Raw genomic sequence first — 16,756 nt, forward strand, 5'->3', positions numbered from 1 at the left:
AAAACGTTTCAAATTTCGGCTTATCTTTTTATATATATAGAATAGATAATAAATGTTATAAAGCTTTTTAGTTTTAGTGAAACAAATAAATGTAACCTGCTTTTTTTTATTATGAAACAATTTATTTTCTCTAAAAAAAATATGTCACTGTATATATGACCATAACTACTGAAATATGGAGGTATAAAATTTCTGGTCAGTTAAATTCTATAAGATTGGAGTAGAATCCTTATCTGGACTTATTAGGAATCTTTATCTGGACGATTTCAATCGAAGGTGAGCCGATCTCATACGGAGGTAGCAGGGTTTTTTCTCCCGGAAACTCGGGTTTTTCATCCTGCATACAGACAAATCGGCCCTTCAGAACACACGCAATTTACAGACAAAAAATACTAGTTGTGGTAGTGGTGGAAGTGGGCGGTAGATGGCGTTGATGGAGATGATTCGTAGTAGAGGTTCGGTGTAGTAGTTGAGACAGTTGTAGGTGTCCTCCCGCGATGAGTCTTCAGACTCCTTGGAGGTGTCACGAATAATAATAATAATAAAATAATAATAAACTGAATGTGAGAATAATAAGAGAATTTCTCTACTGAGTGTTTGATTAAGATTTATACCCCCACATACTTGAGATGAGGCTAAGAAGAATTTTGGAAAAGAATAATCTATGTTTCAGTCCGTATTGAAGTTGTCAGGATCAGAGTTATACTCTAAACAAATAGTTGAATGAGAATATTACAAGCATCAATATTTCAGTTTTGTAGATTGTGAAAATTGCTCATGACAAAGGACTCCAAGAGAAAGGCTGTTCAAAGTGCTTCAATATGTGATGTAAATTTGACATTATATTTAGCATTACATAGTGTATATCTGAGTTGTAACTCAGCAATTACAGTTGAAGGAGGTGTGGGAAGAGGATTTGACATAAAACTGAGACAAGAATGTGAATTATCTCCATTGTTATTTATCATATATATTGATCACATTATGAAGAAAGTTATTCATCATCCTGCTTTTCATCCTTCTGTTATATCCTGCTGATGAAAAAATTTTATCTTAGAAAACTCTGAGTATCTGTTACTCATACTTTTCTAGAGTTCTGTGGTGATAATGGTTTAGAGCCCATAATAGTAAGGCCAATCCTCTTTTTTTATTTTAAACAAAAAAGGCAGTAATATATTGTTAAAGGACAAAACAGTTATGAATCAAGGTATGCAATAATTTTTTACACACTTTTTGTAAAAGACTTTCTATGCGAATATGTAGGATCATCAAAAAAAAAGATCTTCAGGGTTTCATATTTTAATAACTCTTTAAATACAAAACAAATGACTAATTCTGAATTCTTGATTTATATATACAGGGCAGCCATAATTAAACTTCCCCTATTCTGAGCCTTATGTAGCTTGATCTAACAACTAGTATGTTACTAAATTAGTTAGGGAGACTAATCAAGGCATGGGAAGAAGGATTCCACCAATTAAAAATTTACTTCAAAAAGTTGCTGATTAGGGGAATATGGCATTGTTGTAGCCCAGGAAGTTGAAAATTTGCATAAAACAAAGTTGTACTCCCATTTTGCTGTCATCATAAAAGCTATAAAGTAAAGGGAAAACTTCACAGGTGCATTCCTATTCATAGTTGTGTTCAACATGTACATCACTTTTCTTATTGTGCATTACTTGTAAAGTTGTTTTACCTTAACAAGTTCATATTGCATCAGCCACTCTTCTTGAGTTTAGAACCCGTTGGAACTTGCATAAAGGTCCTCCACCAGGTAACACAGATATGTGATTCAGAAGGTTGAAGAAACAGGATCTTTGGAAGTTCAACCTGGTGGAGGATGAAACCAGTGCCACCATGGGTAATTGAAGAAGTTGCTGCCATGATTGCCAACAGATCACATAAAAATGTTGCTGGAAGTAGCAGTGCCCATGGAGTAGTGTGGGCATCATTTTATCCATACAAGATCAGCCACGTACAGCAGCTGCTATGAGATGATTATGATAAGCTCTGGTCAGATTTGGAAGTTGATGTTGCTTGGCCTTGGAAAATTTGGTGGGAAGACGAGGCACATTTTTATCTGAATGGGATGGTCAACACCCAAAGTTGTCAAATTTGGGCTTCCGAATCATCCCATTCACTCCAGGAACTCCTGTTACATTCACTGAAAATTACCAGTTGCTGTCACTTCACAGCAGATTTTATAATAGGGCCATTCTTTTTTGAGGGCATCACTCTGACAGGACTAGTAATTTGTTCCATTACTTCACAGAAATATTGTGATATGCTGAACAGTTTCATCATTCTGCAACTTCAGCAATGATGATGTCTGGATGAGATAATTTTTATGCGAGATGGAGCACCTCTCCACGTGGCACAACTGGTACAGTAGCTTCTGTGGCATCACTTCACAGAAGAAATAGTGATTAGTCACGTCTTTCCAGTTACACGACCACCTTGCTCCTTTGATATTACTCCATGCAATTTTTGGTTGTTTGGTTACCTGAATGCCAATGTTTATCATTGCGGTGTCTCGAACTTGGTAGCCTTAAAGGACAACATTTATTAGCTATGATGAACATTCCTTCAGACATGTTACATTCTGCTGTTGAGAATGCTGTGCACAGGATGCAATTTCTGGTCCACAAGAACTGTGGCAACGTTGAACCAGGTCATCTTTTGCCTGGGTAAACTCAATTTGCTTGAGTTTTGCAACAGTTTTGTGACAACACTTATTCTCCATTAACTGTAATACTATAATATTGCACTAAATTAAATTGATATTAAATGTGTTATTGCTGTGTTATCATAAGTACAACACATATGACTCTTTCATTTCAGTTTAGTGTTTGTTATTCATTTGTCTGCCCATTTTAACATTTTTTACATTGCACAGCACCATATTTCTCCATTAGCAACTTCTCGAACTATATATATATATATATTTTTTTTTTTAAATTTCCCCCCTGAATCCTCATTCCCATGTCTTGATTAGTATCCCTACAAAATTTGGTGATATTCCAGTTATTAAATCGAGCTACATAATGCCCTGAATACTGGAAGTTTTATTATGGCCACCCTGTACATATATGTGTATAATCCTGGGATGTACACAGCACTATGATAATACTAATTGATAATACTTGATTAAGTTTGTTACTAGCTTTTTTTGTCAACAGTTTTTTTTTTCCCCCTCCTCTCAATAAATTTTAAATAGAAGCCAAAATATGCAGATTTTATATCATACTTCAATAATTTTAATATAGTCACTATTTGTACTCGAACTATAATACTATAATTATTGCATTAAATTGATATTAAATGTTATTGCTGTGTTATCATGAGTGCAACACATAATGTGACTCTTTCATTTCAGTTTAGTGTTTGTTAGTCGTTTGTCTGCCCATTTTAAAATTTTTTTACATTGCACAGCACCGAATATCTCCATTAGCAAACTCCTTAAACAATCGATGTGGTGCTTGACCTTTGTTCTGATAAAGAACAAAGAGTACCAGAGAGGTACTCCACCTCTTTTCAGGTAAAGCTATAGAGATTCTGCATTTTTGAAAATTATGGAGACAAGTACCATGTTTGAATAAAAACTTTAGTTTAATATAACTAAAATCTACATTCAACGTTTAGACCTTTATGTCAAGGTCATCTTCTGGAGCATACAACTATACACAGGAAACAAGTTGCACTACAATCAAACTGGTTTGTTAAAGACACTGACCAACCGCTATAACAATTGTTGGCCTGACCTCTGGTGTGTGTGTGTGGGGGGGGGGAATTATACATCAACGCTATAGTCCTATTATTAGTGTTATCTGTTGGTTGTAGAAATACATTGGCACAGCAACAAGTATCTATCTATATACATATATTAACATCATGTACACATATAGAGATTTGCTATAGAGATTCTGTCATAGATGCCTCAGCTCATGAATTTTCTTGATATTTCTTGACATTTTTCATATATCTCCACATGAAAGTTTCATTTTTCAGATCACGGCCTCATAGAGGCAGAAATTTCACTTCCCTAATTGATATTTTCTGTATTTTGTCTGTGTTTGAAAAATGGCTTTGAATGGTTGCAGTTGACTTGAGGTAAAATTTGGAGAGTTGTCAAGCATTTTAAAACAAAGTCCATCATTATATTTCTTAAATTTGCTTAGCTAGTAACATTCAAAATACTGAAGTTCTTTTTCAATGATGCTGAATTTAAAATTATGTTTCAGGTTATGATCTCTTAAAACTTCAACATAATAAAATTAGAATATCAAATAGTATTGTTTCTTTTTTTTTTTTTAGACTGCTAGTCAATTTGACAAATCCTGCAGTGTTGCTTTATAAAGAAGAGCTTCCAGAGGAAAAAACTGCTAGAAATTATTATTTGGAAATAGTCACACATCTTCAGAATTATAAACAAGCATTTACTGATTCAAAAGTATGGGCAGTTCTTAGTACTCACTTAAGGGAACTTATAGAAAAGGTGAAGTAAGATATTTGTACTACTGCTGTTATGCAGATCAAATTCACATTTATTGTGATAATTTTATTTAATAAATATTACATTAATTAATACTCTACTTGGAAAGAAGGCAACGATCACCATAGTGTGAGGAACAAACAGCCAGGATGCCTACTGAAATCAGTTGTAGAACCTTCTTTTGCTGCACTGACTGCAGCAATCCTATAGAACATACTTTCCACAAGCAGATGAAAGCGATCAGTGGAAATTTTGGACCATTTTTCGTGTAGGCATGTAATGAGGTCCTGGACTGTGGTGGGCAGAAATCCCTTGACCTCACTTGACTCTCAAATTCATCCCACAGATGCTCAGTAAGGTTGGGATCAGGGCTCTGTGGAGGCCAGTCAAGTGTGGTGATGTTCATGGTGATGTCCACAAATCATGCAGTTACAACAGCAGCCTTATGACAGGGTGCATTGTCTTGCTGAAAGAGACAGTGATCAGTTCTGTAGAATGCCACAAAGTAGGACATTGCATTGTCCAGAATGTTCAGACACCGTGTAGTTCAGACCTCTTGGAGTTCAATGTTCATGGTACAATAAACAGGGAAAAGCAGGACCATGCCATCACGCCACCATCCCTGAATTTCATAGTTTGGGTTATACACTCTGATAAGACACATTCACCAGGCATCCACCACACCCATCCATCTACTCGGTAGAGGGTGTAGCGTGATTCGTCTCTCCGCAACACAGCTTTCCAAGCTTCACATTCCAATGTACATGCTGTACTCTGCACTACTGAAGACGATGCTGCATGTTGGTTTGGGTATTGAAGGGCTTCATATTGTACGCCTAGCATGGAAACCCATGTTGTGAGCCTTGGATCTGAACATTTTTGTGCAGATTTGTGTTCCAGTCAATGCCTGGAACTCTGCATTCAATGTCGGCTGGCAAATGGAGGTTTTTACGTATTATCTTTCTTAGCACTCTATGGTCATGTTTGATGAGTGGGGTGGGTCATCCACTGCAGGTAGCACTTGCAGTTGACTCCCTGTGCTTCTATCTCAGTATGGTATCATTGATTGTTGACCTGGAATGTCCCAATTTGTCAACTATTTGCTGAACAGATGGCATGCAACATGGTATCCTATCACAATGCTTCTTTCAAACTCTGTTAGTTTCCATCTTGCAGCCATTTCAGGACACAGTTGCACTGAATTGGGAACATCATATTCCTTTAATTTATACCAGCTACAAACGTGATTTATTATATGGCACAATGCATCTTGCCTATGGAGTGTCCGTTGACTTCTTTCCAAGCAGTGATATATATACATATATATGTATATATACAGTATATTATCGCGTAAAATGCGAAAATTTTATGGTAAAAAATACTACTTAAAGTTAGGGGTTCACATTATATGTGGATCCTAAAAAATATAACATCTTATTAGACTTGCACACACAATATATACTACCTAATGCCTATGCAACCAAATCTACTTGACCCACTCGCATTTGGCGACCGAGCGCGCATCGTATCTGCGCATGAAGCTACTTACATTACTGGCTTTATGCGCAGATACGATGTGCGCTTGGTCGCCGAATGATAGAGCACAGTTAGGTATATTGGTTTAACCACAGTTCATTTTATATATTATTCTTTAAACAAACCTAGCCTGAAAATGAGCCAACAGAAACGTAAACGTTCATCTTTTTGAAGCAGGATTTAAATTGCATGTCGTGCAGTTTGCAGAAGAACATAATAACAGTGTTGCTATGAGAGAATTTGATGTAGCAGAGAGTAATATTAGACTTTGGTGTAAGTAAAAAGACAGTCTTGAAAAAATCTCCAAAATGAGACGTGCCCGTCGTGGAGATGTAGCATCCTTTCCAGAACTCAAAGAAGAGCTAAATGAATGGATTTTGACGCAACGACAAGATGGCATTATAGTAACAAGAAATGCAATTAGTTTTCGAGCTCTACAACTCAAGAATGGTAATTTCAAGGACACACCAGGTATTTCATCTTTTCTTGCTTCACCTGGGTGGCGCAACAGATTTATGGAACGCAAAGCATTAACATTACAACATGGAACAAAAATTGCGCAGGAGTTACCAAAGCAGCTTGAAGAAAAAGTGCAGTCCTTCCAGAAATTTATCATAAAATTACGGAAGTGTCACAGATATGAACTTTCCCAAATTGGCAATATGGATGAGACGCCCATGTACTTTGATATGCCTGGGAATCGAACAGTAAACTCAGTTGGTGAATAGATTGCCTTCATAAAAACAACGGGACATGAAAAAATGCATTTTACCGTTGTTCTAGCATGCATGACAGACGGAACCAAATTAAAGCCGGCAGTGATATTTAAAAGGAAGAAAATTCCGAAGCATATGAAATTTCCACCAGATGTAATTGTTCGTGCCAATCGGAAAGGTTGGATTGATGAAGAAGGTGTACAATTGTGGCTGGATCAAGTATGGAACATACGTCCAGGTAGCTTGTTACGTCAACAAAGCATGCTAGTCTGGTATATGTTCTGGGCGCATTTAACGGAGGCAAGCAAAGAGAAAGCACGTGAGCTACATACAGACCTAGCAGTCATACCGGGTGGTCTAACTTCCGTTTTGCAGCCGCTTGATGTCAGCTTGAATAAGTCATTTAAAGATCACTTACGTGAAAAATGGAGAGAATGGATGTCATCTGGTTTGGTGAAGATGACAAAGGGTGGGAATTTTCAGAAGTCTGAGATCACCTTAGTGGGTTAAAGAAGCATGGGATTCGATACATCTGAAATGATTCGACACTCATTTCTTAAATGTGGAATAAGTAATTCAATGGATGGATCAGAAGATCACGTCATATACGAAAGCGAGGATGACGCACAACAAAATGGAGAGCATGAAGATGATGACGACAACTACTACACTACACTACTACACTACATTGTGTCATCAGTGTAGTAGTTGACGAAGACGACAACTACTACACTGATGACACAATCCCTACAGATGAATTTATAAATGAAATGTTTGATGACTCAAAAGATGAAGAAGAATTTAAAGGATTTTGACATTTTGTTTTAAAATAAATATTTCTTTCGTTAATTTATTGTATTTTGACCTTTCGTTTTAAAATAAATATTTCTTTCATTAATTCATATTGTATTTTGACATTTTGTTTTAAAATAAATATTTCTTTTGTTAATTCGTATTGTATTATTTATAATGTTATGGAACAAGATTAACAGATCGCATTATATGTGGACATGGCATTTTAGGCTAGTTTTCAAACAAAATTTCTAGTTCGCATTATACATGGATCGCATAATATGCGATAATATACGGTATATATATATATACATTGCTGTTCTAAAATATGGAAGTGACTACAACTGTTGCCTACTCTAGGTAAGGATATTTCAGCTTAATTTCAATAAGTTTTGAAGATACTTATATATTTGAAACTCTTTATTTCATGTAGGACTGGGAAACACGACAAGAAGAGGATAGACTTACAATAGAGAGAATTTTGATACTGATACGCAATGTTTTACATGTACCTGCAGATCCAGTATCAGAAAAGAGAACTGATGATGATGTCAGTGTTCATGATCAAATTTTATGGTAAGGAGCAATATTTTGCAAATTCAAAATGCATAATATTTATTACTTAAGTATAAAACCAAAAGGCTTTAATTTGGCATAAGTAAGATATTAAATGAAGGATATTTGGATTTATCTATATTTCATCATCATCATCAAATTCCTGACATTTACCCTCAAGGGGTGTACAGGTTATGATAGTACTACATGAAAAATTTACATCATTACTAGCTTCCTATCTACAATTTTCCTCCAAATCAATCTTTTATCTGTCAAGGTGCCAACATTGTCAGACCTTATATTTCTATCTTCCAAGGCACTTTTTACCTTATCAACCTACCTATATCTTGATCTTCCTCTGGGTCTTTTTCCTGTCAACCTGGCAGAGAAGACTTGTTTTGTTAATCTTTCCTCTCCCATTCTGTTTAAGTGACCATACCACCTGAGATTAGCTCTGCTAACACAGTCCTGGATGCTGTCAATGTCAAGTTCTTTCCTAATATCCTTGTTTTTAATATGATATTGCCATCTGTTCACACCCCTAATCTTTCTCAGGACTCTCATATCTGTGGTCTCTAGTCTTTGGTCAAGTGTTTGACTTCTAACCCAGCTCTCAGATCCATAAGTTAAAATTGGTTTGAATGCTGTCTTGTATACAACTAATTTAGTGTTTTGATTAATTTCTCTTTTATTCCATATAAACATCTATTTCATATTCCATATAAACATCTATCTATATTTTATAGCCAAATATAGAAAGAAACTTACAAACAAATCTACTTGACCCATCCAAAATTTACCAGAGCGCTTATGATAATGTAACGGCATTGGAGTTGCCTTTGTATGCACTGCTTAAAAGACACAAGCCATCCATGAGCCTGTATGTTCATCTTACATTATTATATATATATATATATATATATGAAATATGATATATCATGCTTTACTGATTAGAATTCCATGTGATATCCTGTTAAAGCCTTTTGAAAAGTCCAGTAATATCACTGTAAACCCATTACTTTTATCTAACTCAGTTCTTACTGTATTATAAAACTAGAGCAAGGTACTGAGGCATAACCTACACTTCACAAAACCACGTTGCCCCATACCATTTCCATCTATCCATTCCTGTATTTTGCTCTTGACTAGCTTCTCCAGTACCTTGACAACAACTATACATATGCTGATTGGAGCCTTTTTAATGCGATGGAACTATTTCCACCTCTTTCCACCTTTGGAAAACCCTGAAACTTCGATTAAACGATGTGTCAAAGGCACTGACAGTTCCCTAGCACCTTCACATAAAACTTGAGTTGGTATTCTATCTAATCCCATAGCTATATTTACATTAAGGGTCTGTCATATGCTATGCACCTCCATTTCATTTACATCAGTTCTCATATAAGCCTTTGCCTCTCTCATTACTGCAATATGTCTATTGTCAAAATAATGTCAAAATAATTCTACTATTTTGATTGATTCAGTTACCTTCCTATCATCAGCATTCACTAAAATAATTCTGACAAAAACATTCTCCTTTTTACTTGAAAGAACTGTGTGGAATTATCTTTGGCCAGCATTGCTAATTTCCTTTTACTCCACTTTTGTCTTTCTTACCACACTGGTTACCCTTCTGGCCTGTGCTCCGCACTGCTCATGTGCCTGCTGGTCACCTTTCTCCTTGAATTTCCTTCACAATTTTTCTTTTTTTTACAGCTCCAGTGGTAAAGAAGTGGAATCCCCCCAAAAAATTGTGATTTTTCAGTCAGAGTTGAATTCACTTTACTAAACTTGATTAGTCAATAAGCAAGTTGTGTTACTTTTGATAGCCTAAATAATGCTATTCACAAGTAACAGTTTAAGTAAAATTTTCATAATTCACCATTTTTCTAGCCTTTTCATGATAATTTGCATAAGGCAAATTTACAGTCGGGTGGGGGGGGGCTGCCTGTATACAATATAAATTACACGTGTGTGTGTGTCATATAAATATGTGCACACACACACATGCAGGAGATTATAGAACCCAGCCAAGAATTAAGGGAGAAGGAAACCTATTGATACTTTGAACAGTAAGATGTTGTAGTTGTTGAGAACACTTCTTGAGGAAGAAGGAAGGCTGTTCTGGCGAATTGAGGTAATTTGAATGAAATAGGAAGAATAGGTGTGATAGATGTGATATTCTGTAAAAGGATGTTGGACAGCTGCTACTCATCTTTTAACAAAGCAGTGCCTATTTGAAATATCTGTAGAAGAGATATAAGGCTGAAGTAGACTTCTGTGAGACAGTTGTCAGAGTATCAGTGAGAGAAATTACCAGTCAGCCAAATTGCTCTCTTTTGCATAACATCAGAGATTTTAAGATTTTTTTTGTGCAATAATATACAAAATATGATAACAATATTCTGAAGTTGGGTGGATTTGACATTTGTACAGAGTTAGTACAAATGTATGTGTGGATTTTCTATAAACCGAAAATGATAAGGAACCTTCTGGAAGACATGTGATCAGTGTGTCCAGGAAGGGCAGGCAGTCATTGGCTTCTAGTTCCATTGTAAAGTGGATTTTAAGGTGCTGGCTATTTAGATGCACTAAAATGTATTCATTGTGTCTGGGCCATGTGGCCAAATAGCAAACACCTCATCAACATAGCGTAGGAGATTAAGTTTGAGAGTGGCTGTGTTGATAGCTAGGCTTTTCTAGATGTTCTATGTAGAAGTTGGCTAAGGTGGGGGGATCCCCATAGCTGTCCCATCCAATTGTTTGTATATTTTCCCTTTCCATGTAAAACCCACACATACAGGGAGATATTTACACAAACAATATAGTATCTAAAAAACACTAACCCATAGAGCTAGAGCAATCTGTTCCAGTGACATTGCTTTCACTGCTGAACTCGCTCACCTGCTCCACACCTTCCTAACCATGGCTATAATCACCATAAGATAGATAAAATACTAAATGCTACCCAGAAATCTCCCCAACTATCTACCACAGAAGACTACAACAAAACTATCACCATCCCATACATTAAAGGCACATCTGTAAAGATATCTAGGGTGCTTAATAAACACCAACTGTGCACCGTATTTAAACCTTATGTGAAATTGGCAGCTCTCATCCGTTCACCTAAGGACACATTCACTCCTTTATCACATCCAGGAGTCTATGAAGTGCCCTGTTCTTGTCATCGAGTTTACTATGGACAGACAGGAAGAACTGTGGACATCCACCTCAGTGAACACAAAAAATATATTTGGCACTTTCGCTATAGCAAATCGGGTCTGGCAGACCATGCTTTGGATACCCCGGCACTCAGGATCAATTGGAAAAAAACAAAAGTACTGCACAGAAGCTTCTACAAGTCAGAGAGGTTGTTCCTGGAATCAACAGAAGCCTTAAAACATACTCCAAACCTTAACAAGTATTGCTGTATAAATCTACCAAAGATTTTGGAGACTGTCATTCTAAGACCAAATTAATATTTATTTTAATTTTTTTTTTTTTTTTCAAAACTTTGGACTACTGTTTTTTTTTTTTTAACTTAGATGTCGCCGTATTAGGACTTTAGTCTTGTGTTGCACGCTGCAATTACTTATACTAGCCCCACTGTTACACCGAATTGTGGTTGTCTCACATTTGTAAAAAACTTTGTGTGCTCTGAAGATTCTGGATATAATATTAGCAAAATATTAGCTTTTAAGTTAATAAATAATTATTTTCTTATCAATCTATGTTCGATTTAATACCTTTTAAATTCAATTCAGCATGTGTGACGAACACATAAGCCTATCCGTGCCTTTATGCAATGTGATGATACAGCATAACAAAATTTCATGCTGGCTGGGTTGTCACCCCGTTAAACAAAATCCCCTTTGTTTTTTAATGGAACCAGGCCAAACAATGAGGAGTTGGCTACTGGAACAAATCCCAGATCATATCCTACTCACCATGAGCAGAATTCAATGGAACCGTCAACATAACAAGCATCATTGTGGGGAAAAAAAAAAAAAAAAAAACTAGTAGAAGAACTGGATTGATGTAATAGATGTTACAGAAAACACCAGGCAGGATCTTTCTAAGCAACAAATACAAGATGTTAGATATATTCAGGCAACAACAATCATGGAAAAGAAACAACTAGCTATAGCATTCAACTCTAACTATACAATAATCTTCTTGAATAGCATGCAATATCGAGTCAAGTAATCTGAATGTATATCAGAATGTATATCAAAGGCAATGAGACTTATTTGTGCATATGATTCCACAGAAGATTTTACTAAGGAAGAAGCAAAGGAATTTTTCAAGGAATTATGGACTTTACAACCATGTTATAAATAACTATTTTAATTTCCCAACGTTTCCACCTTCATGTCAAGGTCATCATCTGGAGTATATACAAGGACAAGCCGAGTTACATTTCACATAGTATGCTAAAGAGACAATGATTTGATCAACGGTTATTCTACTGGCATGACCTCTAGTGCCTATATATTGTAGATTACAGGTGTAATAAATACGGTATACTCCAGGGCGGGGTCCAGAGGGAGTGGGTCTTTGGATGAGTTGAGTAACCTTTTTAATTTTGCAGGAGGTTTAAAGGTGTCTTTAAAGTTGTATTTCTGTAGTATTCTGTTTATTTTATCTGATGTCCCTTTAATGTAAGGAATGGTTATAGTTTTATGTAGTCTGGTTTATCTTTGTTTTTTATTGAGGTCTTGTAGAGAATTTTGGTAATAATGTTTTGGCTGTAACCATTTTTTAGGAAAGTATTGCTGATAACTTTAAATTCATCTCTAAATGCTTGTTCATTGAAACAAATCTTCAAAGCCCTGTTTTTTAGAGTATTAATGACACCTAGTTTTTGTGTTGGGTGGTGGTAGAAGTTTATGTGTATATATATCAGTTTCCGGTAAACAGTGAAGGAAAGACTGCCAAAAGGAAGACGTGTGACAAGTGTATCTAGAAACGGAAGTATGTTATGCTTTTCAGTCTCAATTGTGAACTGTGTTCGTTTGTGTTGTTTGTTTAGGTGGCTAAGGAAAGTGTCTAGTGTCTGGCGGCTATGGGGGGGCCAGATTGCGAAAACATTGTCAACATTGTCAACATACAAAATGTAGGTAGAAAGCATTTTGCCATACAAAATAACCAGAACTTAATGCATGCGCAAAGAGTGATATGATATCTGGAGGGAATTTGTCCTGTAAAAAAAAGATTGATCATTGATTGGGACATTCGTAAAAAGGGCAGAGATGTCAAAACTGACTAATAAATCATCTTTTTCTATTGTAATGCCTTTGATTATGTTTATAAAGTGTTTTGTGTTTCTGATATAGGAGGGGAAATGACCTACCAACTCCTTGAGTGTTGACCTATATCAGAAACATAGAACACTTCATAAACATAATCAAAGACATTAAATTAGAAAAAGATGATTTATTAATCAGTTTTGATGTCTCTGCCCTCTTTACGAATGTCCCAATCAATGACACAATCCTTCTTTTACAGGACAAATTTCCTCCAGATATCACGGTGCTCTTTGCGCATGTATTGTGTTCTAGTTATTTTGTATGGCAAAATGCTTTCTACCTACAAAAAGAAGGCACAGTCATGGGCCCGCTATTATTTATCCCCCCACCCCCCCCCATTGCTGACTTTTATATGGAACATTTTGAGCAACATGCTCTAGATTCCTCTCCTTTAAAACTCAAAGTTTGGCTTAGGTACATTGACGATGTTTTTGTGATCTGGCCTCCCATGACTGCCAGACACTAGACACTTTCCTTAGCCACTTAAACAAACAACACAAATACATACAGTTCACAATTGAGATTGAAAAGCAGAACACACTTCCATTTCTAGATACACTTGTCACACGTCTTCCTTCTGTCAGTCTTTCCTTCACTGTTTACCGGAAACCAACACATACTGGCCAATATATATATACATAAACTCCCACCACCATCCAACACAAAAACTAGATGTTTTTGTGTTGGGTGGTGGTAGGAGTACTTAATACACTAAAAAACAGGGCTTTGAAGATTTGTTCCAATGAACAAGCACTTAAAGACGAATTTAAAGTTATCAGCAATACTTTCCTAAACAATGGTTACAGCCAAAACACTATAACAAAATTCTCCAAGATCTCGATAAAAAACAAAGATAAACCAGACTACAATAAAACTGTAACCATTCCTTACATTAAAGGGACATCAGATAAAATAAACAGAATACTACAGAAATACAACCTCAAAGCCACCTTTAAATCTCCTGCAAAATTAAAAAGCTTACTCAACTCATCCAAAGACTCACCCTGGAGTATACCATATTTATTGCACCTGTAATCTGCCATGTATAGGAGAAACAGGACACACAGTTCCTATCAGACAAAAGGAACATAAGTGACCCATTAAATATAATAACTATGGTGAAGCTGGCCTTTCTAATCATGCCCTGAACACTTTACATAGAATTGACTGGAAAAGCATAGTTGTTTTCATCACCCCAAAACATGGTATTAATGTAAATTTAAGGAAACCTGTGAGATTCCTATCAACCACCCTAATCTGAACAATAGTGATGGTCTAAAAATCCCAAGCATATGGAAAGCACATATTCTACCACAGAACCTTTCTCCCTAAGAGTTAACTATAAACAGGACTGTAGATAATCCAGAATCTTAAATCTAATATAACAATTGTCATGTTAGATTAGAACATCATTGTTACTGTAAGAAAACTATTTATATGAAAGAATGTTTCTCTTATGTTATCTTAAGTAGAATTTAGCTTTGATGTAGTTTCTAAATAGTTAATTAATTTTTTAATTTTATCTGTATTTTTATGTATATTTATATATATATATATATATATATATATATATATATATGGAAAGGCTTTAATGACTGTTACCGAGAGATAAAAAGATGACAAGATATATTTAAAAAGATACTACTAGTTTACTAGTTTTGTTGAATAGATCAACATCTTCAGGTATCACAATCAAAGAAGTATATAAAAAATTACAGAGACTTAAAATTGTAATAACAGAACAAGTATAAAAAGACAGTAGCGTGTTTGAAAAACAAATGCGAGTAATGAGTTCCAAACAAACGTATACTACGCACTGTCGCGAGTGCTCCAGTACTGAACAGAAGCAACGTGTGCATCAGAGAGATTGTAACTCAGGCTGTTGTTGATATGAGAGGAATCTAGAGAAATTTCCCTGGATTCGACAATCTTTCTTTCGAGTTCATCGTAGCACACATGGATGTTAGAAGTTTGAGTCCAGTTTACAATGTGTTGGCGGCCTTCGTCTGAGTTAGCTGAAAAGAGAACGTGGCCAACACATTATAAACTGGACTCAAACTTCTAACATCCATGTGTGCTACGATGAAGTCGAAAGAAAGATTGTCGAATCTAGGGAAATTTCTCTAGATTCCTCTCATATCAACAACAGCCTGCGTTACAATCTCTCTGATGCACACGCTGCTTCTGTTCAGTACTGGTGCACTCGCAAGAGCATGTAGTATACGTTTGTTTGGAACTCATACTCGCATTTGTTTTTCAAACATGCTACTGTCTTTTTATACTTGTTCTATTATTACAATTTTAAGTCTCTGTAATTTTTTATATACTTCTTTGATTGTGATACCTGAAGATGTTGATCTATTCAACGAAACTAGTAAACTAGTAGTATCTTTTTAAATATATCTTGTCATCTTTTTATCTCTCGGTAACAGTCAGTAAAGCTTTTCCATAATATTCCAACCGAGTAAAAATGAATTCTCATAATATATATATATATATATATATATATATATATATTCACTAGAGGTCATGTCAGTAGAATAACCGTTGATGAAATCATATGTGAAATGTAACTCAGCTTGTCCTTGTATATTTGTATATACTCCAGATGATGACCTTAATATGAAGGTTGAAACGTTGGGAAATTAAAATAGTTATTTATAACATAGTTGTAAAGTCCATAATTTTTTTTAAATGTTGATCACCGTGTCACACTAAAAGAAAGAATTTTTCAAGGCATTTGAAGAAGCAGACAGAAAGAGAAAGGTGGTTCTTTTTGGAGATCAAAACAACAGAGTAGCAAATGATTACTAAACACACAGAAATATTTTGGAAACATTTAGAGAAAAGAGCAAAGCTAATAATAATGGTATGAACACAAAAAATAAATATCAGAAAGGTGGCAACATATTCTGGTGGCTATTGAAAAAGCTCAGAAATGGAAAGATACCTAATAGAAATCTGAGATGATAAAGGTGACACGAAAACTGAAGATAAAGATATTCTTGATATATGATGCTTACTTCAAAAAATTGCTAAACGAAACAAGTGACAGTATGGTAATAGAAAACACTGAACAGGCATGCAATTAAGAATGCATATCAATACTTGAAGTAAAAAGAGCCATTAAAAACCTGAAATGTGGAAAGCAGCTGGAGTGGATGATATTCGACTAGAAATGCTCGATTATGGAAGTCTAAAAGTTTTACAGTGGCTGTACTGTATAATTTAGAATGCTTGAATTCTGGATTAATTAGTTGAATTTATGATGATTAATTGATTGAAGTAGAGCTTTCATAATACTCATCTATAAAAAAAAAAAAAAAAAAAAAGGAAAATAAAACTGAATGTGA

The 16,756-nt window shown here is 35.4% G+C and overlaps 1 protein-coding gene across 3 annotated transcripts in view; it reads left to right on the forward strand.

Annotated features, from left to right (window-relative positions):
- LOC150093816 (protein timeless homolog) overlaps positions 1-16,756 on the forward strand; it is a 671,138-nt gene that overhangs the window by 22,732 nt on the left and 631,650 nt on the right. For all 3 annotated transcript variants that reach the window (XM_090412553.1, XM_090412554.1, XM_090412555.1), the window contains 2 exons: positions 4,315-4,495; positions 7,970-8,112. In XM_090412553.1, coding sequence (XP_090268679.1) covers positions 4,315-4,495; positions 7,970-8,112 — 324 coding nt within the window. The remainder of the gene's footprint in view (positions 1-4,314; positions 4,496-7,969; positions 8,113-16,756) is intronic.

The sequence above is a fragment of the Typopeltis vanoorti genome, chromosome 23, assembly GCF_054136105.1.
Source record: "Typopeltis vanoorti isolate ZY-2024b chromosome 23, IOZ_Tvanoo_1.0, whole genome shotgun sequence".
Lineage (NCBI taxonomy): Eukaryota > Metazoa > Arthropoda > Arachnida > Uropygi > Thelyphonidae > Typopeltis > Typopeltis vanoorti.